The 20914-nt window shown below is 55.0% G+C and overlaps 1 protein-coding gene across 4 annotated transcripts in view; it reads left to right on the top strand.

Moving 5' to 3' along the window:
- SNTG2 (syntrophin gamma 2) overlaps positions 1-20914 on the top strand; it is a 136610-nt gene that overhangs the window by 8097 nt on the left and 107599 nt on the right. For 3 of the 4 annotated variants that reach the window (XM_047845279.1, XM_047845280.1, XM_047845278.1), the window contains 2 exons: positions 3501-3557; positions 3646-3703. In XM_047845279.1, the coding sequence (XP_047701235.1) occupies positions 3501-3557; positions 3646-3703 (115 nt within the window). Of the gene's footprint in view, positions 1-284; positions 2195-3500; positions 3558-3645; positions 3704-20914 lie in introns of those variants that run through there. The other variant, XM_047845281.1, reaches the window with a different exon arrangement.

Genomic DNA, 20914 nt, shown 5'->3' with positions numbered 1-20914 from the left:
AATAAATGCATTATTACTGCTTTTATCCACCTACATTTATATCCTTTCTGTGGTTCCCTTTTGCTTTCAATTCTCTGGGTCCATAAATCTGCAGTAGGTAAATATCAAAACATAGTTTGGAATTAATGATAAAGCAGAATATTTTTGAAGGTCCTTATCTCTTATGTTTGTGAAAAGTGCAGCTGGCTTCGGTTGGAAGAGTTCATTGAAGAGTTACCTTAGATTCCAAACTTGGTCCTCCCAAGTCTCTTCACATCTGAATGAATTCATAATTCATTGCTCTGGGAAGTGAGCACACCCCAACCCTGAAGAGAAACATGGTTAAGGGGAGAACGTGGCTCGATGGATGAGGTACTGGCCCCACGGTTGTGCACCGAGCGAGCTCGTCAGAGAGGACTGCTTTGGTTGAATTAAAAAATGCCTTTTGAGAGCACTAGTTTCCGTCTACACATCTGCTGAGAGAAGGGCTTTCGAAACTTGTGTCTGTGGCCTGGCTGTGAGTTCGTGAAGCATCAGGACACAGGAGGGGGTCCTTAGCTGGGTTGCTGTGTGGACGTTTTCAGCTAAAAGCTGTACAAGTTGTATTTTCTATTCGTTTTAACTATCCACTAACTTTTACCAATCTTGTTTTGAAAAAATTGTTAAATACGACAATGCTACATTCGTGTTAGAACCTAGGTAGTTACATGATCTTCAATTGTGAGAACACAGGTTGGCTGAACCTTCTCCTGGCTTTGAAATGTGAGATTCTTACAAGTCCCAGTGAGGGAGTTTAGAAGAGCAGAAAGAAGAGGTTTTTCTTGACGAGACTTGACATCCTGATGTTTCTGTGACACTTGCTGGTTTCCCGTAATTCTCTCCACTGGCTGTCTTCGCAGGCCCAGGCTGCCCATGCAGAACCACGCAGATAGTCAGGTGCCCTCTTCCCACCGCGCCCTCCACAGGCTTTCCTCTGAGCACATGCAGAGAGGGCTCTGGGGTCCCCCCTCTTCCTGCTCCTGTGGGGACAGCAGTCCCATGGTCTGGGGCCCAGCCTGTGACCCCTCCAACCTCACTCTACCTCCAAATGTAGTCATACAGGGATGGGACTTCCACGTAGGGACTTGAGGGGAACAGTTCAGCCCACAGCAACTTTCTGTGTGGGACACACAGTATCATCCTCGCTTTCCAGACACAGAAACTCAATTTCTCAGAGGGTTAAGTGACCAGGGCTCATTTGCTCCAAAAGGAAATTTTAGCAGATTGCGTAGAGCAAATACTTGAATAAATAGTGTTCTGGATTAATAACAGGTAACAGTCTCTTCAAGTTCTCCTGAACAAACGGTAAAGAGGCTCATTGCATAAATTTTTTCTGCTTTCACCTGTTGGGACTATTAGTCCAGATTTTTGGTGTGCATTAACCCGTTTTGCCTCAGGTGATCATTTTTTGAAGTTTTATTCGAAGTTTCCTCCTGAGATCGATATGTGAATAAAATTACTGATTTACAGTGTCATTTGGCAAAGTCTGTCTCAACAGAAACACCCTTGGCACTTTTCCAAACATATTTTCTCTAAAATATATCCGCTTGCTCTCCATGAGGTTCAAATGCTCTCATTAATGGTGAAAGTTGGAAAACACGATTGAATGTTTGACAAATTCCGTGCGGTGGAGATTGCTGGCTGGTGTGGAATCACATGACCCTATTTTCTGGGCTTTGGTTAGAATATTCCCCTCAGAGGCACGTTGGGTGTCGCCACACATGCGGCAGGGACTCAGGCTGAATGATGAGGCAGCCGGTAACTGTCCCCTCCGCCTTTCCCGCTGAGTCGCTGGCTGACTCCAGACTTTGCGGACAGAAGACCCCCACGCACCGTGGGATTTACGTCCCGAGTGTGTCTGCCCTTGGCAGGGATGAGACGTGCTCCCAGCGTTCAGCTAAGTACTTGGAAAGGCCCGGAAGGAGCCCCCGCGAGTCTGTCAACGGGCGTGAGCTGGGCCTGCTCTTTACCGTCACCCCCTCGCGGGCAGTGCGGGACACGGAGACAGTGCGATCCATTACCCTGAAGCCAGCGTCCCCGACCCGCGGCTCTCTCTCTGCGTGTGATGATACAAACGGCCACCAGCTGAAGATGCTGCAGCCACAGGACACTCAGAACACAGTGTTGCCGTTAATATCCACACGGGTAACGGATTCCCATGCGTGCACTAAAGGAGGTACGTTGGCTCTGGTTTCTTATGATGCATTCACTCCTGAGAATGGAGTCATTCTTGGATTTTACACGTTGTGCAAGAGACACGTTGTAAACACTGGCTTCCCCCTCGGCCCTACAGTCCCTGTGGCCCATTGCTGGCGGCTGGCATGCCCTGGGCTTGGGCGGGAGCCCACATGGCCCCCCTGATGGCCTGTTCCTGCTCACGGTGCTCCGCGAGCACACGCCTGATGGTCTGTCCCTGCTCACAGTGCTCCGCGAGTACACGCCTGATGGCCTGTTCCTGCTCAAGGCTCTCCACACCCCCCTGATGGCCTGTCCCTGCTCACGGCGCTCTGTGAGCACACTCCTGATGGCCTGTCCCTGCTCACGGCTCTCCACGGCCCCCTGGCGGCTTGTCCCTGCTCATGGCACTCCGCGAGCACACTCCTGATGGCCTGTCCCTGCTCACGGCTCTCCACGGCCCCCTGACAGCCTGTCCCTGATCATGGCGCTCTGCGAGCACACTCCCGATGGCCTGTCCCTGCTCACGGTGCTCTGCGTTTGGTGTGAAAGCATCTATGCTTCTGCTTCCAGAGCAGAGAACGTGGGTCGTTGCCGTTGTTCCCACGGGATCTTTCTGAGCCACAGATGGGCCTGGCCCTCCCCTTCCTCCCACCCCAGGCCCTTGTCTTCCACCCTCAGATCTGGTGCAGTTGGTTAAACGATTGGTCAGTTTAGACCGAGCAGAACAGGAGCTGGGGATTGAACGTGTATGCGGTTTGGAGGCCTTGCTGGTTCCGGGCACCGCTGCACTTCCAGCTCGTTGCCACCCCTGGCGCCTTCACGCGTGGTTGGGCCCCGTGGGCCAAGGACCGGGAGATGGTGATCATTCAGGGGTCAGCTCTGACTACCTGAGAACGGGCCTGGGCCTGAAGGCGGTTGTGCCAGGTGGAGAGGCAGCAGGGGAGGGAGCCAGGCTGGGGACTGGTGGGAAGAACGGATTTGAAGGCGGGTTGAGATCGGGAGAGCACGGCCATTTCCTGGGGCCTGTGATCCTTGAGAAAGATCCGGAAGATCGGCCAGCTTGCAGGAATTCACCTTGGGTTTAAATAACGGCCGTAATAGGGCCTGGATCTTGCGTGTCTGTTTTTAATCCAGGTCTCTGCTCCTCAAGGTAACACTACAGACAGGAAGTGAATGTGTGTCACTCTGCAGGTGTATTTTAAAGAGTTACTTAAATTTAAATGAACGTATGTCTGCATTTTGCATTCACTCTCTGATCATGCATTTCAACCTAAACTTGCTTTGTTTTCTAAAATTTTTTAAAGCACAGAACCGTTACGCTGCGCAGACAGCCCGTTGGCGGCTTGGGCCTGAGCGTAAAGGTAGGAACGCATTCCTCCCTCGTGACCTTCTTTCTGAGCGCGTGTCTGTGCTGATCGTGACGGAACCTTCTCTCTGCCTGTCTTCCAGGGAGGCGCTGAGCACAGGGTCCCTGTCGTCATATCAAAGATATTCAGAGGCCACGCAGGTAACGCGGCCAGGACATGTATGCCCATGGCAGTTTGTGAGATAATGTGTTATTGGAAACGATAAAAATAAGCACCTGTTTGTGTGCTGGGTTGTTTAGCGGCCGTTTTGTTTTGTTGTTGCCCCTACGTTACCCCTGACACGGCTCTGCCTTTTTCATGTCCTCTGAGGCCGCAAGCCCTTAAGAGAGATACTGACCCCCCCCCGTGGCCATCAGGGCAGCCTCTGGAGACACGTTCAGGGCCAGACCACAGGGTCTTCTCAGCAGTGTGATGCCCGAGGACACATGGTCCTGGCGTCGGCAGTCATGATGCTCATGGAGGTCTGTGACAAAAATCGCGTCCCGCCCTCTAGGAGCGGCTTGGTGGGGAGGCCGGGATGGCCGTCGGGGACGCGGTTGGACGGTGTCAGGCTTGGGGGGGGATGGTCGCCCCGCAGCTGCCGCTGACTCAGGTCACCGGGAGCGGGAGTGGGAGTGGATGTGCGGTTTGCGGCCTCACCGTCCAGTGCTGAACGGTGGGAGATGGTTGTAGTACAGTCACGTAGTTAGATGGCAGGGACCAGTCCGGTGTCCCAGCAGGCCCTCCGTGCGGCCGCCTCTACTCTGCCTGTGGTGCCGGTCCCCCTGAGGCTCAGGGGCCGTTTGTCCCCCTGCTGGAGGGGGAGGGGAGGCAGCGACCCGTGTGGGGGAAGGGGTCCGAGGCGGTGAAAACAGAGCCGGGGTGAGTCGCCCACGCAGACTGGGCTCTTGAACAGTGGAAACGTGTCCCCTCCTTCTCCCCGACTGCAGCCCCAGCCCGTGTCAGAGCACGTGGCGGCCCAGTGGTTGCGGGAGAGGCGGCCTCGGCCTGGGACCCCACCACCGCGTGCTCCTCGGGTGCGTGTGTGCGGGGGCTGTGGCGTGGACCTGTGGCTGGAGTCCATGTCTACACGGAATGTGAATTCCCCACAACAACCTTGACTCATTCATGCAGAGAAGAGAGATTTTAACCACACATTTGCATCTGCAAAAAGACCATTTCCACCCAAAGGACATTGAGTCATCGGCTCAACAACAGTGTTACATTTCTCCCCTTGTTGAGCAAGGTTACAACAGGTGGGTAGTGTTTCATCAGGACCGAGGCTGAGACTCAGGGCATTCGAGGAGACCAGCTTGTGAATTGTGGCCAGTGCGTGGCTCTCCTGCATACGCCTTCCTAACACGAGGATTTCGGTTCTGTAGGAAGTGTGGTTTTGATGAAATCTGTAGGTAGCAGGAGAGCTGCACTGGTCTCTGCTTCACGTGGGTCACTCTTGTTGACGTTTTCAGAGATTTCAAAACCGTCGTCCCTCCAGACTGGAGCGTTCCTGTTGTACTTCTGGTGATACCGTAGAGCCCAGATGCTTCCAGAACCTAGTGCGTCTGTGCAAGGGACTGTTCCTACCTGGACTGGGCCATCTGTCTGGTTCCTTCTGTGCCATGTGGCACACGGGGTGGGCTGATTGGTGATGGAAGGAGGACAGCTCGATGTGTTTCTGTGATGTTGCAAACACCCCGTCTTTTCTACTAGTGTAGGTTTTCATTTGTGGATATGAGTGTGTCAGAGGAGAGGAAGTAGGATTAACCAGCAGATAAAAATCAGAAAAAGCTTTTATGCTTAAGTTAGAGGGAAAACCTCCATTCTCTGTGGAGGGACAAACAGGTGAAGGCCACGTGCAGAGAGCGCCACCGTGAATCGAAGCTGCAGTTTTGAGAAAGGTGGCCAGTCACCCCAGTCCTCCCATCTCTGAGCTGGGGCCCCCGAGGCAGCTGGGCCAGTAGATTCCCCCACTTCCTACTGGTCCTGCAGCCAGAATGTGCGGGTGCCTCCTGAGCAGAGTCCCTGCAGGGGTCAAAGAAGCTTCCTGTCTTCTCAGGCTGCCTCCGTCCTGGCATCGGTGGCCGGTGAGCTGAGAGCCAGGGCCCTGTCCCCATCCATTGGGTCACCTGTCCCTGCACTCCATCAGTGCGGTCCTGCCTCAGTCGGCCTCAGTAGCTCAGGCCTCTTCTCAGACACGAAGACGGTCGCCCCCACCCTACTGCTGTCGGCCTGCGTTCCAGACCTGTTGCTTCCCTTTTCACCGAGTGCATATCCCACACCCTGAACTCTTTGTAAAGTCTGCATAAATGCTCAACCGACTGTGAGCTTTTAGAGACCCAGGCTCGGTGTAACGCCACTCACCTCAGAGTGTGGCACAGGACTATGGTTTTACGGGCAGGGACGCCCTTGGCTGCTGGAAATCTGTGCCCAGCTGCCGTGTGCCTCTGGTGTCGGGTGAAAGTGTGGGGCCCCGTGTGCTGGAGCCCCGGGTCCAGGCGACCTGGAGACGCACATGGCAGCCAGCACACCCGTGAACTGGTTCCCAGTCCAGCAGTCAAGTCAGGATTGGCTCCTGGAGACGGGAGACTCCAGGTGAGTGGTGGGAAGGGGGACACTGACTGGCCCTGGTGAGACGGCCGCACCCCCACATGGCCTGGGTACCTCCCCGATGTGGCACGTGTCACTTGCCCACAAGGAAGGCCTAGATGTTGAGGGATCGTCTGCAGCCTCAGTCCCACTGGGAACGTGATGTGCACCTGGCTTCACCTTCAGGAGCGAGGCGGCTATAAACTGTAAGGTCAAAGGGGAACATCAGCTCAGGCTGTCGTTCATCTGTGCATTTGTGCAGCCACGTTCAACAAATCATGTCTTCGGAAGAGTCTCTGTTCTGGGCATTCAGCGGTGATGAGCCCACCATCACATCAAAATCGTCAGGCAACAAGATGAATAAGGTATGTTCAGGCCGCGGCCATAGGTTCCGCTGTGTAGGAAACTAGGCCGTGTGATGACGGACGTGAGGGAGGGTTTTGTGCGACGTGGTCTGAGAAAGGCCTCCCGCGGGTGATGTTCACCGATATTGGCGAGAAACGGAAGAGTGTAGCCCGGGTTGCCTCGGCGGGAGCGTGGTGCACGTGGAGAGGAGGAGACATGGTGGTCGTCAGGCCGGAAGAGGCGGAGACACAGTGGTCGTCAGGCCGGAAGAGGCGGAGACAGTGGTCGTCACGCCGGAAGAGGTGGAGACACAGGCATCGTTTTGCTGGAAGAGGCAGAGACGCGTCGGAAGAGGCAGGTGGCCGGGTGTTCGGGGTCTGAAGTCCAAGGAAGGAGCTTGGGTTGTATTTGCCAGCGAGAAGGTGGTTTGCAGACTTTCCAAACGCAGCATTATAACGTCTGTTCACGTTAAAGACCCACCACCCGGCTGCTGCAGGAAGTGAGCAGGAGGGACCGCGCTCTCGGACGTCTTGGTGAACGTGGGGGCAGCCGCCAGCCTCTCAGGTGCTTTGAAGGGGAGCCCAGGCGCGATTTTACAGAGACACCACGGGGACTCCTGCTGGAGTCTCTGTATCTTTAGCTTCAGCAGCATCTGACGGCATTTGGTAACATGACACAGCAGACACGGGGATCAGCAGATGCTGGAAATGTGGGTAGGGGTGGGGATCCACGCCCCGTGGCAGGTGCATGCTTAAGGGTGCTCGGAACGGGTCGGGGAATTAGAACAAAAGAAGCATTTGAATTAGGGTGATTTTCTAAGAACTTAACCTCCATGGGGAGGAGCGGCTGCCTGAGCACCTGGGGTGTGAAAGGAGGGGGCCTGAGAGGGGTCCGAGGCCGAGGGGCCGGGTTACCCTCTGGCTCCTTTATTTCTTCAGGAAGAGCTTTCCCACCTCTGCGAGCGCATGAAGTCCTTCTGGGGCTCAGGACGCACCCAGAGGCTCTCCCCGCACATCTCGGTGCCCAGGCCTCCTGGGAGGGACCCCGGCAGACCGCGGTGCCCCGCGGCCTCCAGCCAGGCTGAGGCTCTGAGCTCAGAGGCCCGGTGAGTCCATGATGTCTGCTCACATCACGAGGAAAAGGTACAAGTGTTTATTTTGCTTGGGGATATTTATTAATACTATATACCTAGTCAGCAAAGTCTTAAAAATATCTTTCCTTGGACATTTAACAGTCCTTCAATTCCTGAAGCCCTTCAAGTTATTATTAGAAATTTCTGTTTGGTAACGTCAAACCTCGTGAACAGGGGCAGCTCACTTGGCTTGTAAGATCACAGGCTCTCGCTCACTCTCGGGGACCTGCTGCTACACTGAGCTCCCCCTCGCTTCAGGGGGCAGTGAAGACACACCTGCTTCCTCCTGGAGTGTGCCTCATGCTAGGGAAGCCAGGTCACCCACAGGGACACAGATAAATAACGGCAGGAGCGGATCGTAGTGCAAAGAAAAATATGAATTTTAATGCTTTCTGCGTCTGGGCATTCAGCACCCTGTCAGAGAGGGACTCTCGTGACCACCCTCGTGGTGCAGTGAGAACGCTGAGGCACAAGGACACTAAAAAGATTGTCCAGAGACACATGGCTGGCAAACGGAAAAGCCAGGGTGTGGCCCACGTGGTGAGTCTCTGAGGTCATCGTGAGAAATTGCCCTGAAAATCCGTGGATTCACATCCAGGTAGGGATGTCTTTGGTTGTGAAATATCCTAAATGTCCAGTGGCCTGAAGGGATAGGGTCTGCTTTTCTGACTCAACAAGAAGCCAACGGTCCAGGCCCCGGCATCTCCCCGTCCTTCCACGGAGCCGTCCCTACCAACTTGGGCTTCGCCTCATTACCTGTTCCACGTTTACAGAATGGCTGCCTTTCAAGGCAGTAACCTCTTTCCAGGTGGGGCAGAAGAGAGTTGGCGAAGGCCACCTCCAGGAAGGGCCGTCTTTTCCTGCAAGAAGAATGCTTTCCGGCATTGTCCCCACCCACTAACTGGGACTGCACCCAAGTCACCCTCGGAAAGGCCGAGGGAATGAGCTTGCGGCATGTCTTTTGGTCAGCTCTCTTCAGCCCGAGTTCAGGGGAGCGCAGGGCCTCCTCTCACCAGAAGGAAACACCGGGCTCTCGGAAGCAGTGTGAGCACGTGCACCTGTCGTGGGGGGGAGGTGACTCGGGGCTGGGCAAGTATTGGGGGGGGGGGGGCGCTTGCATTTTGTCAACAACAGTGCCTTCAGCAGCTTCCTTTCCCTGGACACAAAGGGCCTCGTATGTACATTAGCAATGCTCTTTCAAACCTTGATGAGTCCTTCTTTTGGGCCACACCATTGGGCTCTTTTCCTTGGACCCTTTCCAGCTATATCCCACTTTTTCGTGCTGCTTTTCTTGTGTTCTTCTGCTGATGAAGCTCGTGGCTGGCTTCCAGCCTGTGTGCTTGTGTCTGCGCCAAGAGTGGAATCCATAGCTGCCGAGGAGCCCTTTCCCGCTGGCAGATGAGGTCTGGGGGCAGGGATATTCAAGGAAGTGGAGACAAGGAGAGCCGGTACGGCAGCTGTCGGGCCTCTTACAGGTGAGCTAGAAAACACTTCCTTCTAGAGGCTCCGGATTCGCACAGAAACGTTCCCTAATTTACTGTATTATGTTTCACACACAAATTTCCTAAAACACGTGGTTTTAACTACAACTGTGACTTATGACTCCATCTGTTAATAATTAACAAGCCATAAGTGGTTACCAGCTGGAAAAAAAAACCTTAGAAATAATGCAGTAGAGTTTTCCTTCCTTAAGTGACAAAACGCCAGCATTTCATAGCAGTTAAACTTCTGGTTAGTGATGACTAGTGAGTACGTGTTCCTTACGTCTCATGTGATTTCAGTGTCTGAAACTGGTGCTGCATTTACCTTGTGAAGAAACGTCTCAAACTTAAACAGAAAGCGCCCATACACTTGTGGCCTTTTATTTACTTATTATTTAATGATCACACAAAGGAATACAGGGGTCAATGGAAATAGTGAAGACCCCTAGACCCAGGACACTAGGGTCCAGTGCCGCCCTTCTGCAGATCCGCGTATGCCCTTTCCTGACAACTTTCTGTATTTCCTAAATGCACCCTGGGTGCTGGTTCCTTTCCAGACCCCGAGACATGGAGGAGGTGTGGAGCACAGGACCTCAGCCTGGAGGAAAACTAGATCAGTACTTGAGTACGTACATGGAAGTTGCACTGTTTGTGTGCGTACACGTGTATGCATATATGTGAGCCTGTTCTGTGTAGAGTTAGGGATACGTGCGCGTGCGCATACACAGAACACGGACATAACCAACAAGAGATCAAGCTTCATAAGCTGAAGGTAACTACCTCGGAAGGTGTGGCTTAGAGCAGATTCGCGGTTGCCAGTTAACACTCAGGGTCAGCTGTGCTCGGCCCCGTCTGAAGGATGTGAGCTAACTGCACGACTCTGGGGCTCCGTGGGTGGTGGGCGTAGGATGACCTTGAGGAGAGCTGGCCCCGGAGACTCGAAGCGTAACCTGAGGAGGTCATTCGTCCTGGTCGGGCTTTGCTCTCCTTGCTGTGAAGTGATCAACGCGGAGTTCTGGCCCGGCACCGGAAGTCGGGCCTCCGCAGCAGGTGCACTAAGATTTCACAGGACAGGCGGGGAAGCTGGACCAGCCGGGTCCCCGGGTTACTCCAGAGGCCACCGGGGGCACCACAGACCCTCTGTCAGTGCGTGCGGCGAGGGGCGTTCACTCTTTTCTTGAGGAGAGCAGCACATCCCGTGGGAGCCGCAGGCTGACCAGCAGCCTCTGCCTCGTGCGGTGCTGACGGGGCCCGGCCCTGGTTTCTCGAGTCCAGGCTGCAGAGAGGGCATCGCAGTCTTGTGCAGCTCAAGCTGCCCTGTTGATCCCGCCAGTGAGGAAAGAGGTATTTAGCAGGCGAGGGTATCTTCCTAGTTTGCGCCCACACCTGGTAGGTAATAGACGCCCCACAGAAATTGCTCAGAACTGGGGGGGGGCATGTTTGGTTTTCCTCTCGCAGCATAGAGGAGGTGTGTCACGTGGAGTTGTGTTGTGTCGTGTTGTGTGCTCTGAGCTGAGCTAGCCTGTTGTGTGGGGACACAGTTCTGCCTGAGATCAGTCTCAGGGGTGCGCTCCTGCGTGTCTACTCCCTGGCGGTGTTGAGTGCACCTCCCCAGGCCCACCTGTCCACACCTGCCCAGGCCCACCTGCCTACATCTGCTCACACCTGCCCAGGCCCACCTGCCCAGGATGCAGAAGTGTGGGCCCCTCAGGGTGGCTGAGTGATGTCATCACCCAGAATTCCACTTAAAAACCTGAACCAGTGGGGCGCCTGGGTGGCTCAGTCGGTTGAGCGTCCGGCTTCGGCTCAGGTCATGATCTCACAGTCTGTGAGTTCGAGCCCCGCGTCGGGCTCTGTGCTGACAGCTTGGAGCCTGGAGCCTGCTTTGGGTTCTGTGTCTCTCTCTGTGTCTGCACCTCCCCCACTCATGCTCTGTCTCTCAAAAAAAATAAAAAAGTAAATAAAAATAAAAAACCTGAACCAGCCGTAGGCAGCAGGACTCGGAGGGAGATGTCACAGAGCCAGCAAGGAGTTCTGCGTGGGTGGGGTGTTCACGCTGAGCATGCAGGTGTGGTGAGTCTGGCCGCATCCTTTTTTTTTTTTTTTTTTTTCAACGTTTATTTATTTTTGGGACAGAGAGAGACAGAGCATGAACGGGGGAGGGGCAGAGAGAGAGGGAGACACAGAATCGGAAACAGGCTCCAGGCTCTGAGCCATGGCCGCATCCTTTGAACTTGACGCTTAATTCTGTGTGGCGCTTCTGTGTCCTTGCCCAGGAGTATCCAGTGACCCCGTAACAAAACCGTAAACGCCGGGCAGAAATTCAGCCCTTTGCGTGTTGCTGGCCTTGGTCACCCACTGACCCCGTGCATCGTGCCTCAGCCTCGTTCCCACGGCAGCTCTGCCTCGCCGGGCTTCCCCCACCCTTCTTGGGGTGCAGACCCCACCCCCTCACCTACTGGCATCTCAGACGCTCTGTCGCAGACGTGCCAGCGCCACCGTGGTCGTGCGTGTGTGGAGTCACACACAGACCCTGAGAACATTTACGCTTTTGGAAAAGCGAAAGCAGCGCGGCTCCTCTCTCAGGGGTCGGTCACGGAAGCTGCTCTTTGATTACCCGGTTCGTACTGAGCCGGATTAAGGGGGAGAAGAGCGTCTCCGCCGAGAACGACGTTCACAAGGAGCCTCTCCATGTGGCGGAAATGAAGCGCGGAGCTTCGTGCCGCGTGCAGACAGTGAGCACAGGGAGGCGCTGGACGGCTGGCAGCGGTCACCCCGACGGGCTCCTCCCGCTGCTGCGGCGCAGCCGCTCGCCAACGCCCCGCGGGAGGAGGCGCTCCCGGGCCTGTCCGCTGAGGCCGCGCCCAGGGGCGGGGGCGGCCCCGTCGCAAACCTGGGCTGTCCCACGTCTAGGTCTTCTGCCGCCCCCGCGCCGCCGGACGCGCTCGGAGACCCGGTCCGTTCCCGGCCGCGGTGCAAGTCCGGGTATCGCGGCAACGTTTTGGCGGGCGTGTGGGCAGGCCCGGCCGGTGGCTGGTTTGAGGCCCGTGTTCGGGAGACACGTGGGCCCCCCCGAAACTACCCAGAAAATTTCAACAAGAGGGAGGGAAAGAGAGGAGCTTGTGCGTTAGGAAGGGCGAAAGGGATGAGAGCCAGGGTCTTTCATGCGAAACTTCCCTTGTTAAAAGCGAGTAAGCGTCCTGGGCGAAATGTGGGTTCTCATAAGGCCCCGCTGAGTGTCAGACTGGGAGCAGACACGCCGTGCTATTCGTGCAGATGTTCGCACGTGACACAGGACAGCATTTCTGCAGCCACGTGTGGGGATTTCTCTGAGGGGAAGCAGAGGTGAGGCGGGGCCGCTGCCTGCCCAGCTCTCCAGCCTGCAGGGGCCGAGCTTCTGAAGCTGCGGCCTTGGGGTCCTTAGACCTCAGGGTGTCTGAGCTGCGTGGGTGCAGCTGTGGGTCCCCTGGGCCCCTGATTTCCAGCCTTCTCTAGAATTTTCACTTGCATCTGGCGTCTCACTGCCATGAGTATGTCATCACCGTATAGATTTGCGATTGATTTTGTTATGCCCAGAATTCGTGATCCCCAAAGACCACTAGGGAGCCGAGTCCGATGCAAAAGCAAAGAGCCTTTATTCGAGCTAGCTCGAGCTCAATCCCCTACCTGCACCGACGCAGCGGTGAGATACCAGGGAAAGAGAGCGAGTTTCAAAAGCACAAAGGTTTTATAGGGGTCTAGGGGCAGCCGATTGGCTGGGGAAGTGGCGTGTTTTGATCAGGAAGCTTGAATGGGTGAGCGGGAGGTCACTCAAAGGGAGGAGGCGTGGTCTAGGTGAAGGACACAGAACAAGATGGAGTCGGCTGGCGTAGGCCCGCCCTTTCATTCCCCCCTTGTCACGTAGCTTACGGACCCAATCATGGGGCCGGCTGCATTTATGGTGACAAGGGGAACAGAGTTTGGAGGTTTACGCAAAGTTCTGGGAAGCAAGTGTCCCTGGGGTGGTTCTGGGAGGTCTGATTAAGTATTGTGCCCGAGCTGGTGTCTATGATCTGCCAGGTGATGTTTTGGGGGGCGTATGAGCAATGACAAGCAGAGTTAACAGAGTTACCAATATTAGGTGGGTCGAATGCGCTGTAGCTTGAGCTTGAGCGGGTTGTGTTGGTCCCGACTGATGGCCCATCGCGTGACGAAGTCCTTCCGGATCGAGGAGGGGTCCGCTGGCTGGGCGTGGGTGTGATGGACCCAGGTCGCGATGCCGTCTACCTTGAGAGCGGTGGGGGTCGTCAACACCACGATGTAGGGTCCCTTCCAGCACGGCTCGAGAGTCTCTCGGTGGTGCCTCTTCACGTAGACCCAGTCTCCCGGCCTGTACTGATGAGGTGTCGGGATCGGGCCAGCCTCATAGATGGCACGGAGGCGCGGCCAAATGTCCTCGTGCGCCCTCTGGAGCCCGCTCAAGGAAAGAAAAAGTTCTTGATCTTTAAACTCAGCAATAAGTTCAGCTCGAAGGCTGGGAATAACAGGGGGTGGCCTGCCAAACATGATCTCGTAGGGAGTAAAACCCAGAGTGTAAGGAGTGTTTCTAACCCGGTAAAGGGCGTACGGTAGGAGAGTCACCCAGTCCCCGCCAGTCTCCATGGTTAATTTGGTAAGGGTCTCTTTTAGGGTTCTATTCATTCTTTCTACCTGTCCTGAGCTCTGGGGCCTGTAGGCACAATGTAATTTCCAGTTTGCCCCCACCGCCTTGGCTACTGCCTGTGTTACCTGCGAGATAAAAGCTGGTCCACTGTCCGATCCTACCATGGCAGGAAAACCATACCTGGGTAAGATGTCTTCTAGTAGCTTCTTAGCCACCGTCTGAGCCGTTTCATGCTTGGTTGGGTATGCCTCCACCCAGCCAGAGAAGGTGTCTGTAAATACTAAAAGATATTTAAAACCATACTTCCCTGGTTTGACTTCAGTGAAGTCGACTTCCCATTGGGCTCCCGGTCTGGTGCCTCTGAGCCTGGTTCCTTTTTTATTTGATGTGGCTCTCGCGTTGGTGAGTTGGCAGGTCTTGCAGGCAGATACAGCTTGCTCTATTTTGGTGTCCTGTTGGTGAATCTTAATTCCGGCATGTCGGATTAAGTCTTTTAATTTTCGGGCCCCCATGTGAGTAGACCGATGCATGTGCTCTAATAGTGAGACTCCGAGCTGGTCTGGCAACACGAGCTCCTTGTTAGGTGTATACCACCATCCCTTTATCTCCTGGGCCATGGGGAGTTTCTTGATCTGCTGTAACTCCTCCTGGGAGTACTTGGGCTGGGCTGGTAAAACTGGGTCTCCCGGGTCTGGTAGTTGTATGGTCATGGTGGGGACTGGAGTAAGGGCTACTGCCTTGGCTGCCTGGTCAGCCTTTCGATTACCTCTAGTTACTGGGTTATCAGCTTTTTGGTGCCCTTGGCAGTGGATAATGGCTAGCTTGGCAGGAAGCCGTAAGGCCGTAAGCAGGTTAAGTATCTCCTGCTTATTTTTTATAGTCCGTCCTTCTGCCGTCAGTAACCCCCTCTCCTGATAAATTGCCCCATGAATATGAGCTGTGGCAAATGCATAACGGCTGTCTGTGTAGATGTTGAGCCGTTTTCCAGCTCCCAGCATCAGCGCCTTGGTGAGGGCTATGAGCTCTGCTCGCTGGGCTGACGTTCCGGAGGGTAGAGCCTCCGCCCATACGGTGTCGGTTTCGGTGACCACCGCTGCACCCGCATACCTGTGTCCGTCTCGCACAAAGCTGCTGCCATCAGTGAACCAAGTAGCCTCAGCATCGGGGAGGGGCCGGTCGGTCAGGTCCGTCCGGAATCCATGTACTTGTTCCAGGATTCCCGCAGTCATGTAGTGGAGCACCTAGGTCAGGGTCGGGCAGCAGGGTTGCGGGATTGAGGGCTGCACTGGGGTGGAACCGCACTCGTGGAGGGTTGAGTAGGAGGCTCTGGTAATGAGTCACACGTGTGTTGCTCATCCATCTATCCGGAGGCTGTTTCAGGACCCCTTCAATGGCGTGTGGGGTCGTGATCCAGATCTCCTGTCCTAGGGTCAGTTTGTCTGCATCCTTGACTAGGAGTGCTGTCGCCACAATAATTCCTAGGCATGGCGGCCAGCCGGCAGCCACTGGGTCTAGTTTCTTAGACAGGTAAGCCACTGGACGGTTCCAGGGGCCTAAGGCTTGAGTTAGAACTCCTTTTGCTATTCCCTTATGCTCGTCTGCAAAGAGGTGGAAGGGCTTCGTAATGTCCGGTAGGCCCAGGGCTGGGGCACTTAGGAGGGCCCTTTTTAACTGGTTAAAGGCAGTTTCTTCTTTTTCAGTCCATTTAAATGTTTCCCCCTCTTTGGTAGCTTCATATAGAGGCCTGGCGATCTCAGCAAAACCCGGAACCCAGAGGCGGCAGTAGCCGGCTGATCCTAGGAATTTTAGGACAGTTTCTTTTCTGGCTTCTGATAACCGCCGCTGTCCGCCCTCCAGGATATATCCTAGGTAACTTACCCTCTCCCTGCATATCTGAGCCTTCTTCGCGGATGCCCGGTACCCCAAGGCCCCCAGGGTAGCCAGCAGGTCCTGGGTCCCTCGCTCGCAGTCCTCGGCCGTGTCGGCAGCAATCAGGATGTCATCTACGTACTGTAGAAGGGGGAGGCCAGGGTGCTCCCTTCTGTACTCACCCAGGTCCTCGTGTAGTGCCTCGTCGAAGATGGTGGGTGAATTTTTGAATCCCTGAGGTAGCCGTGTCCAGGCGAGTTGTCTGCTGTAGCCCTCCTCCGGATCATGCCACTCGAAGGCGAACAAGGGTTGGCTCTGGGGTGCCAGCGGCAGACTGAAGAAGGCGTCCTTTAAATCTAGTACAGTATACCAGACCCTGGAGGGCGCCAAGGAGCTCAAGAGAGTATATGGGTTGGGAACAGTTGGGTGTATGTCCACGACCCTCTTATTTACTTCCCGGAGGTCTTGTACCGGTCGGTAGTCATTTGTGTGAGGCTTTTTGACCGGCAGTGAGGGGGTGTTCCAGGCAGACTGGCAAGGAACTAGTACCCCTAGGCTTCGTAGTCTCCGGATGTGTGGCTGGATCCCCTTCCGGGCCTCCTGAGACATGGGGTATTGTTTGATCCTTACCAGACTCTCTCCTGGCTTGAGCTTTACCAGGACTGGGGTCCTATGAGCGGCTAGTCCCATCCCCCCTGTCTCTGCTCAAACCGAGGGGAATTCTTGTAGCCATCTGTCTATATTATCCTCTCTCGGGAGCGCCTCCTGGTGGAGGAGGTATTCATCCTCCACTTTCATGGTCAGGACCTGGATGGGGTGGCCCTTGCCATTGGTGACCTGAGGTCCCCCTTGTCTGAAAGTTATCTGAGCTCCAATCTTGGTCAGTAAGTCCCGTCCTAACAGCGGGTAGGGGCATTCTGGTATTACCATAAAGGAGTGGGATACCCGGCCCGTTCCCAAATCTACTGTTCTTCGGGTAGTCCATGAATACTGGCTCATACCAGTTGCCCCTTGTACCCAGGACTTCTTGCTAGCTAGTTTTCCTTGTGGGGTGCGGAGGACCGAATGTTGTGCTCTGGTGTCGACAAGGAAGTCAATAGGGGTCCCCTCCACTTTAAGAGTTACCCTGGGTTCGGGGAGAGGGTCCGAACCCTGACTCCCCTAATCACTTAGTTCATCCAGCTCTAGGACTTTTACTCGATCAGTCTTGCTTCCCTTCCCGCCGGCCCTTTTCGGACAATCTCGGGCCCAATGCCCTATCTCCTTGCAGTATGCGCACTGATCCTTCTGCAGCCTCTGCTTCCCCCTCTTGGTGGTTCCTTTACCTTTTCTTGCGTCGTCTGCCAGCTGCCGGAGACGGCGGTCTCGTTCCTCGGGGAAGTCAGCAGTGGTAGCTAGCAGTATTCTGGCCAGGTCTCGAGTCTGCTTACTGCTGGCAGCCGCCATGGCGCGAGCCTGCTTGTCCTCAGGAGGCTCCCGGTTATTATATACCTTTTCGGCTACCACCAGTAAGTCCTGCAGACTTTTTTCTCCTAGTCTATCTATTTTCTGTAATTTTCTCCTAATGTCTACGGCCGATTGGTTTACAAAGGCCATGATAACAGCTGCCTTGCTTTCCGGAGCCTCTGGATCCATGGGGGTATAGGTACGGAATGCCTCCATGATCCATTCTAAAAAGGCAGCCGGAGATTCATCTTTTCCCTGTTGTACATTTCCTACCTTGGCCAAATTGGTTGGCTTTCTAGCAGCCATTCGGAGACCCCCCATTAGAGTCTGGCGGTAGACCCGGAGCCTCTCCTTACCTTCTGCCGTGTTGAAATCCCACTGGGGCCGAGTTAAGGGGAAGGAGGCATCTGTCTGAGCCTGGTTGGTGGTGGGATTCCCGTGTGCGCCCGGAACTAGTTTTCGGGCCCCATTGAGGATTCTTTCTCTTTCTTCAGTTGTGAACAGGACCTGCGAAAGCTGCTGGCAATCGTCCCACGTGGGCTGATGGGTAAAAAGAACAGAGTCTAATAAATCAATAAGCCCTGCCGGTTTCTCGGAAAACTTAGGATTCTGAGCTTTCCAATTGTAGAGGTCACTAGTGGCGAAAGGCCAATAGTGATGGGGCTGATTCCCCTCCGCGTCTGGGGGTCCGGTGGCTCGCAGGGGCAGAATAGTAGAGTCGGCGGCGGAGGCAGATTGCCCCCTCTGAGCCCTTTGCCTGGTAAAGGGCGGGCTTCCCCCTGGAGCGTTTCCGCCTCCCGCTCTCGGAACAGCGTCTGCCTCCCCCGGAGGGGGAGTATGGTGTTCTTCCGGCATCCTAGAGGGGTTATACGGGGGAGGAAAAATTAATTCTTCTTCAGTACCCCCCTGTAGGACAGGGTAGAGGGGTGCTGAAGGCTGGGTAAGACGTTTCCTCTTCTCTGTCTCCTGCAAAGCAAGAATGGGTTTTGGCTCCGGAGGGAGCAGGGTTAGGAAGGGCTTAAGCCAAGAGGGTGGGTCTTCTACAAGGTCCTGCCAAGTGATAATGTAAGGGAGCTGATCAAGATGGCCCGTCTTAGGCTGAGAGATGATACTCCTGACTCGGTGGATGGTAGGGAGGTTGAAGGTCCCCTCTGGTGGCCATCCGACATTGAAAGTTGGCCACTCGCTAGAACAAAAAAACTGCAACCGACCCTTTCGGACTTCCACACTGAGGTTGTTAGCTCTTCCCCTCACATCCTTAAAGTGATCAATCATAATACTTAGAGGAGTAGTCCGAGTCTGTCCCATAACGTCCGTCCAGTAAGTCCACAGAGCAAAACAGAGAAACACAAAAACAGACAAACAGAGGGCCCCTAGAAAGTCTTCCAACTCCATGGAAGCAAAACTGAAAGCTAGCTTAGACCTTTGAGGGGATTCCATGTCCCTCCAAAACCGATGAGGGGATTCCACGTCCCTCCAAAACCGATGAGGGGATTCCACGTCCCTCCAAAGACGATGGCCTCACGCCGACCAGCGGGAGCGACCCACCTCGTCTCAGACCTTTGAGGGGATTCCACGTCCCTCCGAAACAGATGAGGGGATTCCACGTCCCTCCAGAAGGGAGAATCGGAACGTCTTCCGAAACTCCCGGCCCGTGGTCCTCCAGTGCGTCCACTTAGACCGCGTCGGGCACTACCAGAATTCCAGAAATGAGCTCACACAGAAAAGACAGAACAAACAGACACTAACCGTGGCCAGTCAGGCTTTCCGGGTCGGGGGTCCCTTGGGGGTCTTGGGGATCCCGGACGAGCCCCCAAATGTTATGCCCAGAATTCGTGATCCCCAAAGACCACTAGGGAGCCGAGTCCGATGCAAAAGCAAAGAGCCTTTATTCGAGCTAACTCGAGCTCAATCCCCTACCTGCACCGACGCAGTGGTGAGATACCAGGGAAAGAGAGCGAGTTTCAAAAGCACAAAGGTTTTATAGGGGTCTAGGGGCAGCCAATTGGCTGGGGAAGTGGCGTGTTTTGATCAGGAAGCTTGAATGGGTGAGCGGGAGGTCACTCAAAGGGAGGAGGCGTGGTCTAGGTGAAGGACACAGAACAAGATGGAGTCCGCTGGCGTAAGCCCGCCCTTTCAGATTTATTTTCACATCCGTGATATTTCATCAGTTTAGCTGATTGCACGTTAAAGCTTCCCCCTCCCCCTTCCCTGCTTCTGGTCAACACTAACTCCTGAATCTGTAGCCGATGCTGAGCCCTTCGAGACCCCTGCCGTCTTGCACGCCCAGGGGATGTGCGACAGGTGCCTGGGGAGCCGAACGCCAGCCGCCTCAGGAAGCAGAGGGAAGAGTCCGAGCTCCATTCTCGTAGACGTGACTGATTCAGGGTGCCGCAGCCTTGCAGTGACACCGCTCAGACCCAGGGCCCGTGTGCTGGGCTCCCGTCTCACTGCCCCTGAACCAGCAGAGGTGCCCGCGGGGCCCCCACCTTCCTGTCGGTTCCGTGGGGGAGCCCGCCTTCAGTGTGTAGAACGAGGTCCAGACACGCAGGCCCGCGCGCCCACGGCGATAGCAGGTCAGCCCCTGACCCCTTCTGGGGGTCCGTGGATCTCGGTAGACCCCACTCCGAGATGGGTTAGGCTGCACCCGACCGGAGTCGTGCGCACACAGCCTGAGACGCCCCTCCCGCTTGGGGCGGCTGAGTGCAGAGTGGGAGCAGAATTTCTCGCCACACTCGCCTCCCCCCGGTTCTTTCACCAAACCCCAGTCTACTTCCCGTGTCCAGAGAGCTGGCCCTATGGGGGAGGAGGCCCCGGGGCCAATCCTGGACCGAGTTAGGGGTGGAGAGAGTGGGATGAAGAGCGTTTCCGTGCCTCTTCTTGTTTACTGGAAACAAACCGATGAACGGCATGATTTTAAAGCTGTCGAAACAAACAGAACTTGAAACAGATGATAGAAGTGGACTCATCCTCTGGGTGAGAAATGCTGAAGCTCTGTGGGATCCTGTCCCACCCTGCGGGGGCCTTGTCCCACCCTGCGGGGGCCTTGTCGCACCCTAAGGGACCCTGTTGCACCCTAAGGGACCCTGTCAAACTCTGGGGGCCCTGTCGCACCCTGGGGAACCGTGTCACACCTTGTGGGACTGTGTCACATGCACCTTGTGGGACCCTGTTGCACCCTGCGCTTCCTGCAGAATTGCCAGAATGGGGGGTGTTCTCGACAGGGGTTTATTTTCAGAAAATCAGATCCAAATTACTGAAGGTGATCAGTCTTTCCCTGTGATTCTATAGTCACTTGGGGATTCTGCAGAGCCCGTGTGTGTGTGTGTGTGTGTGTGTGTGTGTGTGTGTGTGTGTGTGTCACTTGGGGATTCTGCAGAGCCCGTGTGTGTGTGTGTGTGTGTGTGTGTGTGTGTGTGTGTGTGTGAGTGAGAGAGAGAGAGAGAGAGAGAGAGAGCGAGCTGGGGATGGTATTTCTGAGACATCAGCGTGGGTTATACAGCAATCCAAGGTATCAAGGTTACTTTTAACAACTGCTGACACTGTCACTTTTTTGTTATTGGTTGTTCAATTTTAACAAATAACTCTTATTATTGTCCTTTTTCTTTCTCATAAAAGTGAAGACAAGTATAGTTAAGTTTTAACAGCAGGTAATCGAGCAGAAGTCAGCATCAAAGGCCATAGTTTCTCCACAAAGGAGCAGTGACTTGGTGGCGACGTGGGCTTGGGAACAGACGGTCGGTGCCCGAGCAGGGATGGGGACACAGACCATGTTGAGGGAGCAGGAGCTAGACAGCATCATCGGGGAGGCCTGAGCACAGACTGAGCCACCACCAGAGGCCCTTTGTTGGTCTGTGTGAACAGAGAGAGC

This window comes from Prionailurus viverrinus, unplaced genomic scaffold, assembly GCF_022837055.1.
Source record: "Prionailurus viverrinus isolate Anna unplaced genomic scaffold, UM_Priviv_1.0 scaffold_33, whole genome shotgun sequence".
Taxonomy (NCBI): domain Eukaryota; kingdom Metazoa; phylum Chordata; class Mammalia; order Carnivora; family Felidae; genus Prionailurus; species Prionailurus viverrinus.
Note: the sequence above shows the minus strand (reverse complement) of the source record. Positions and strands in the feature narration are given on the sequence as shown.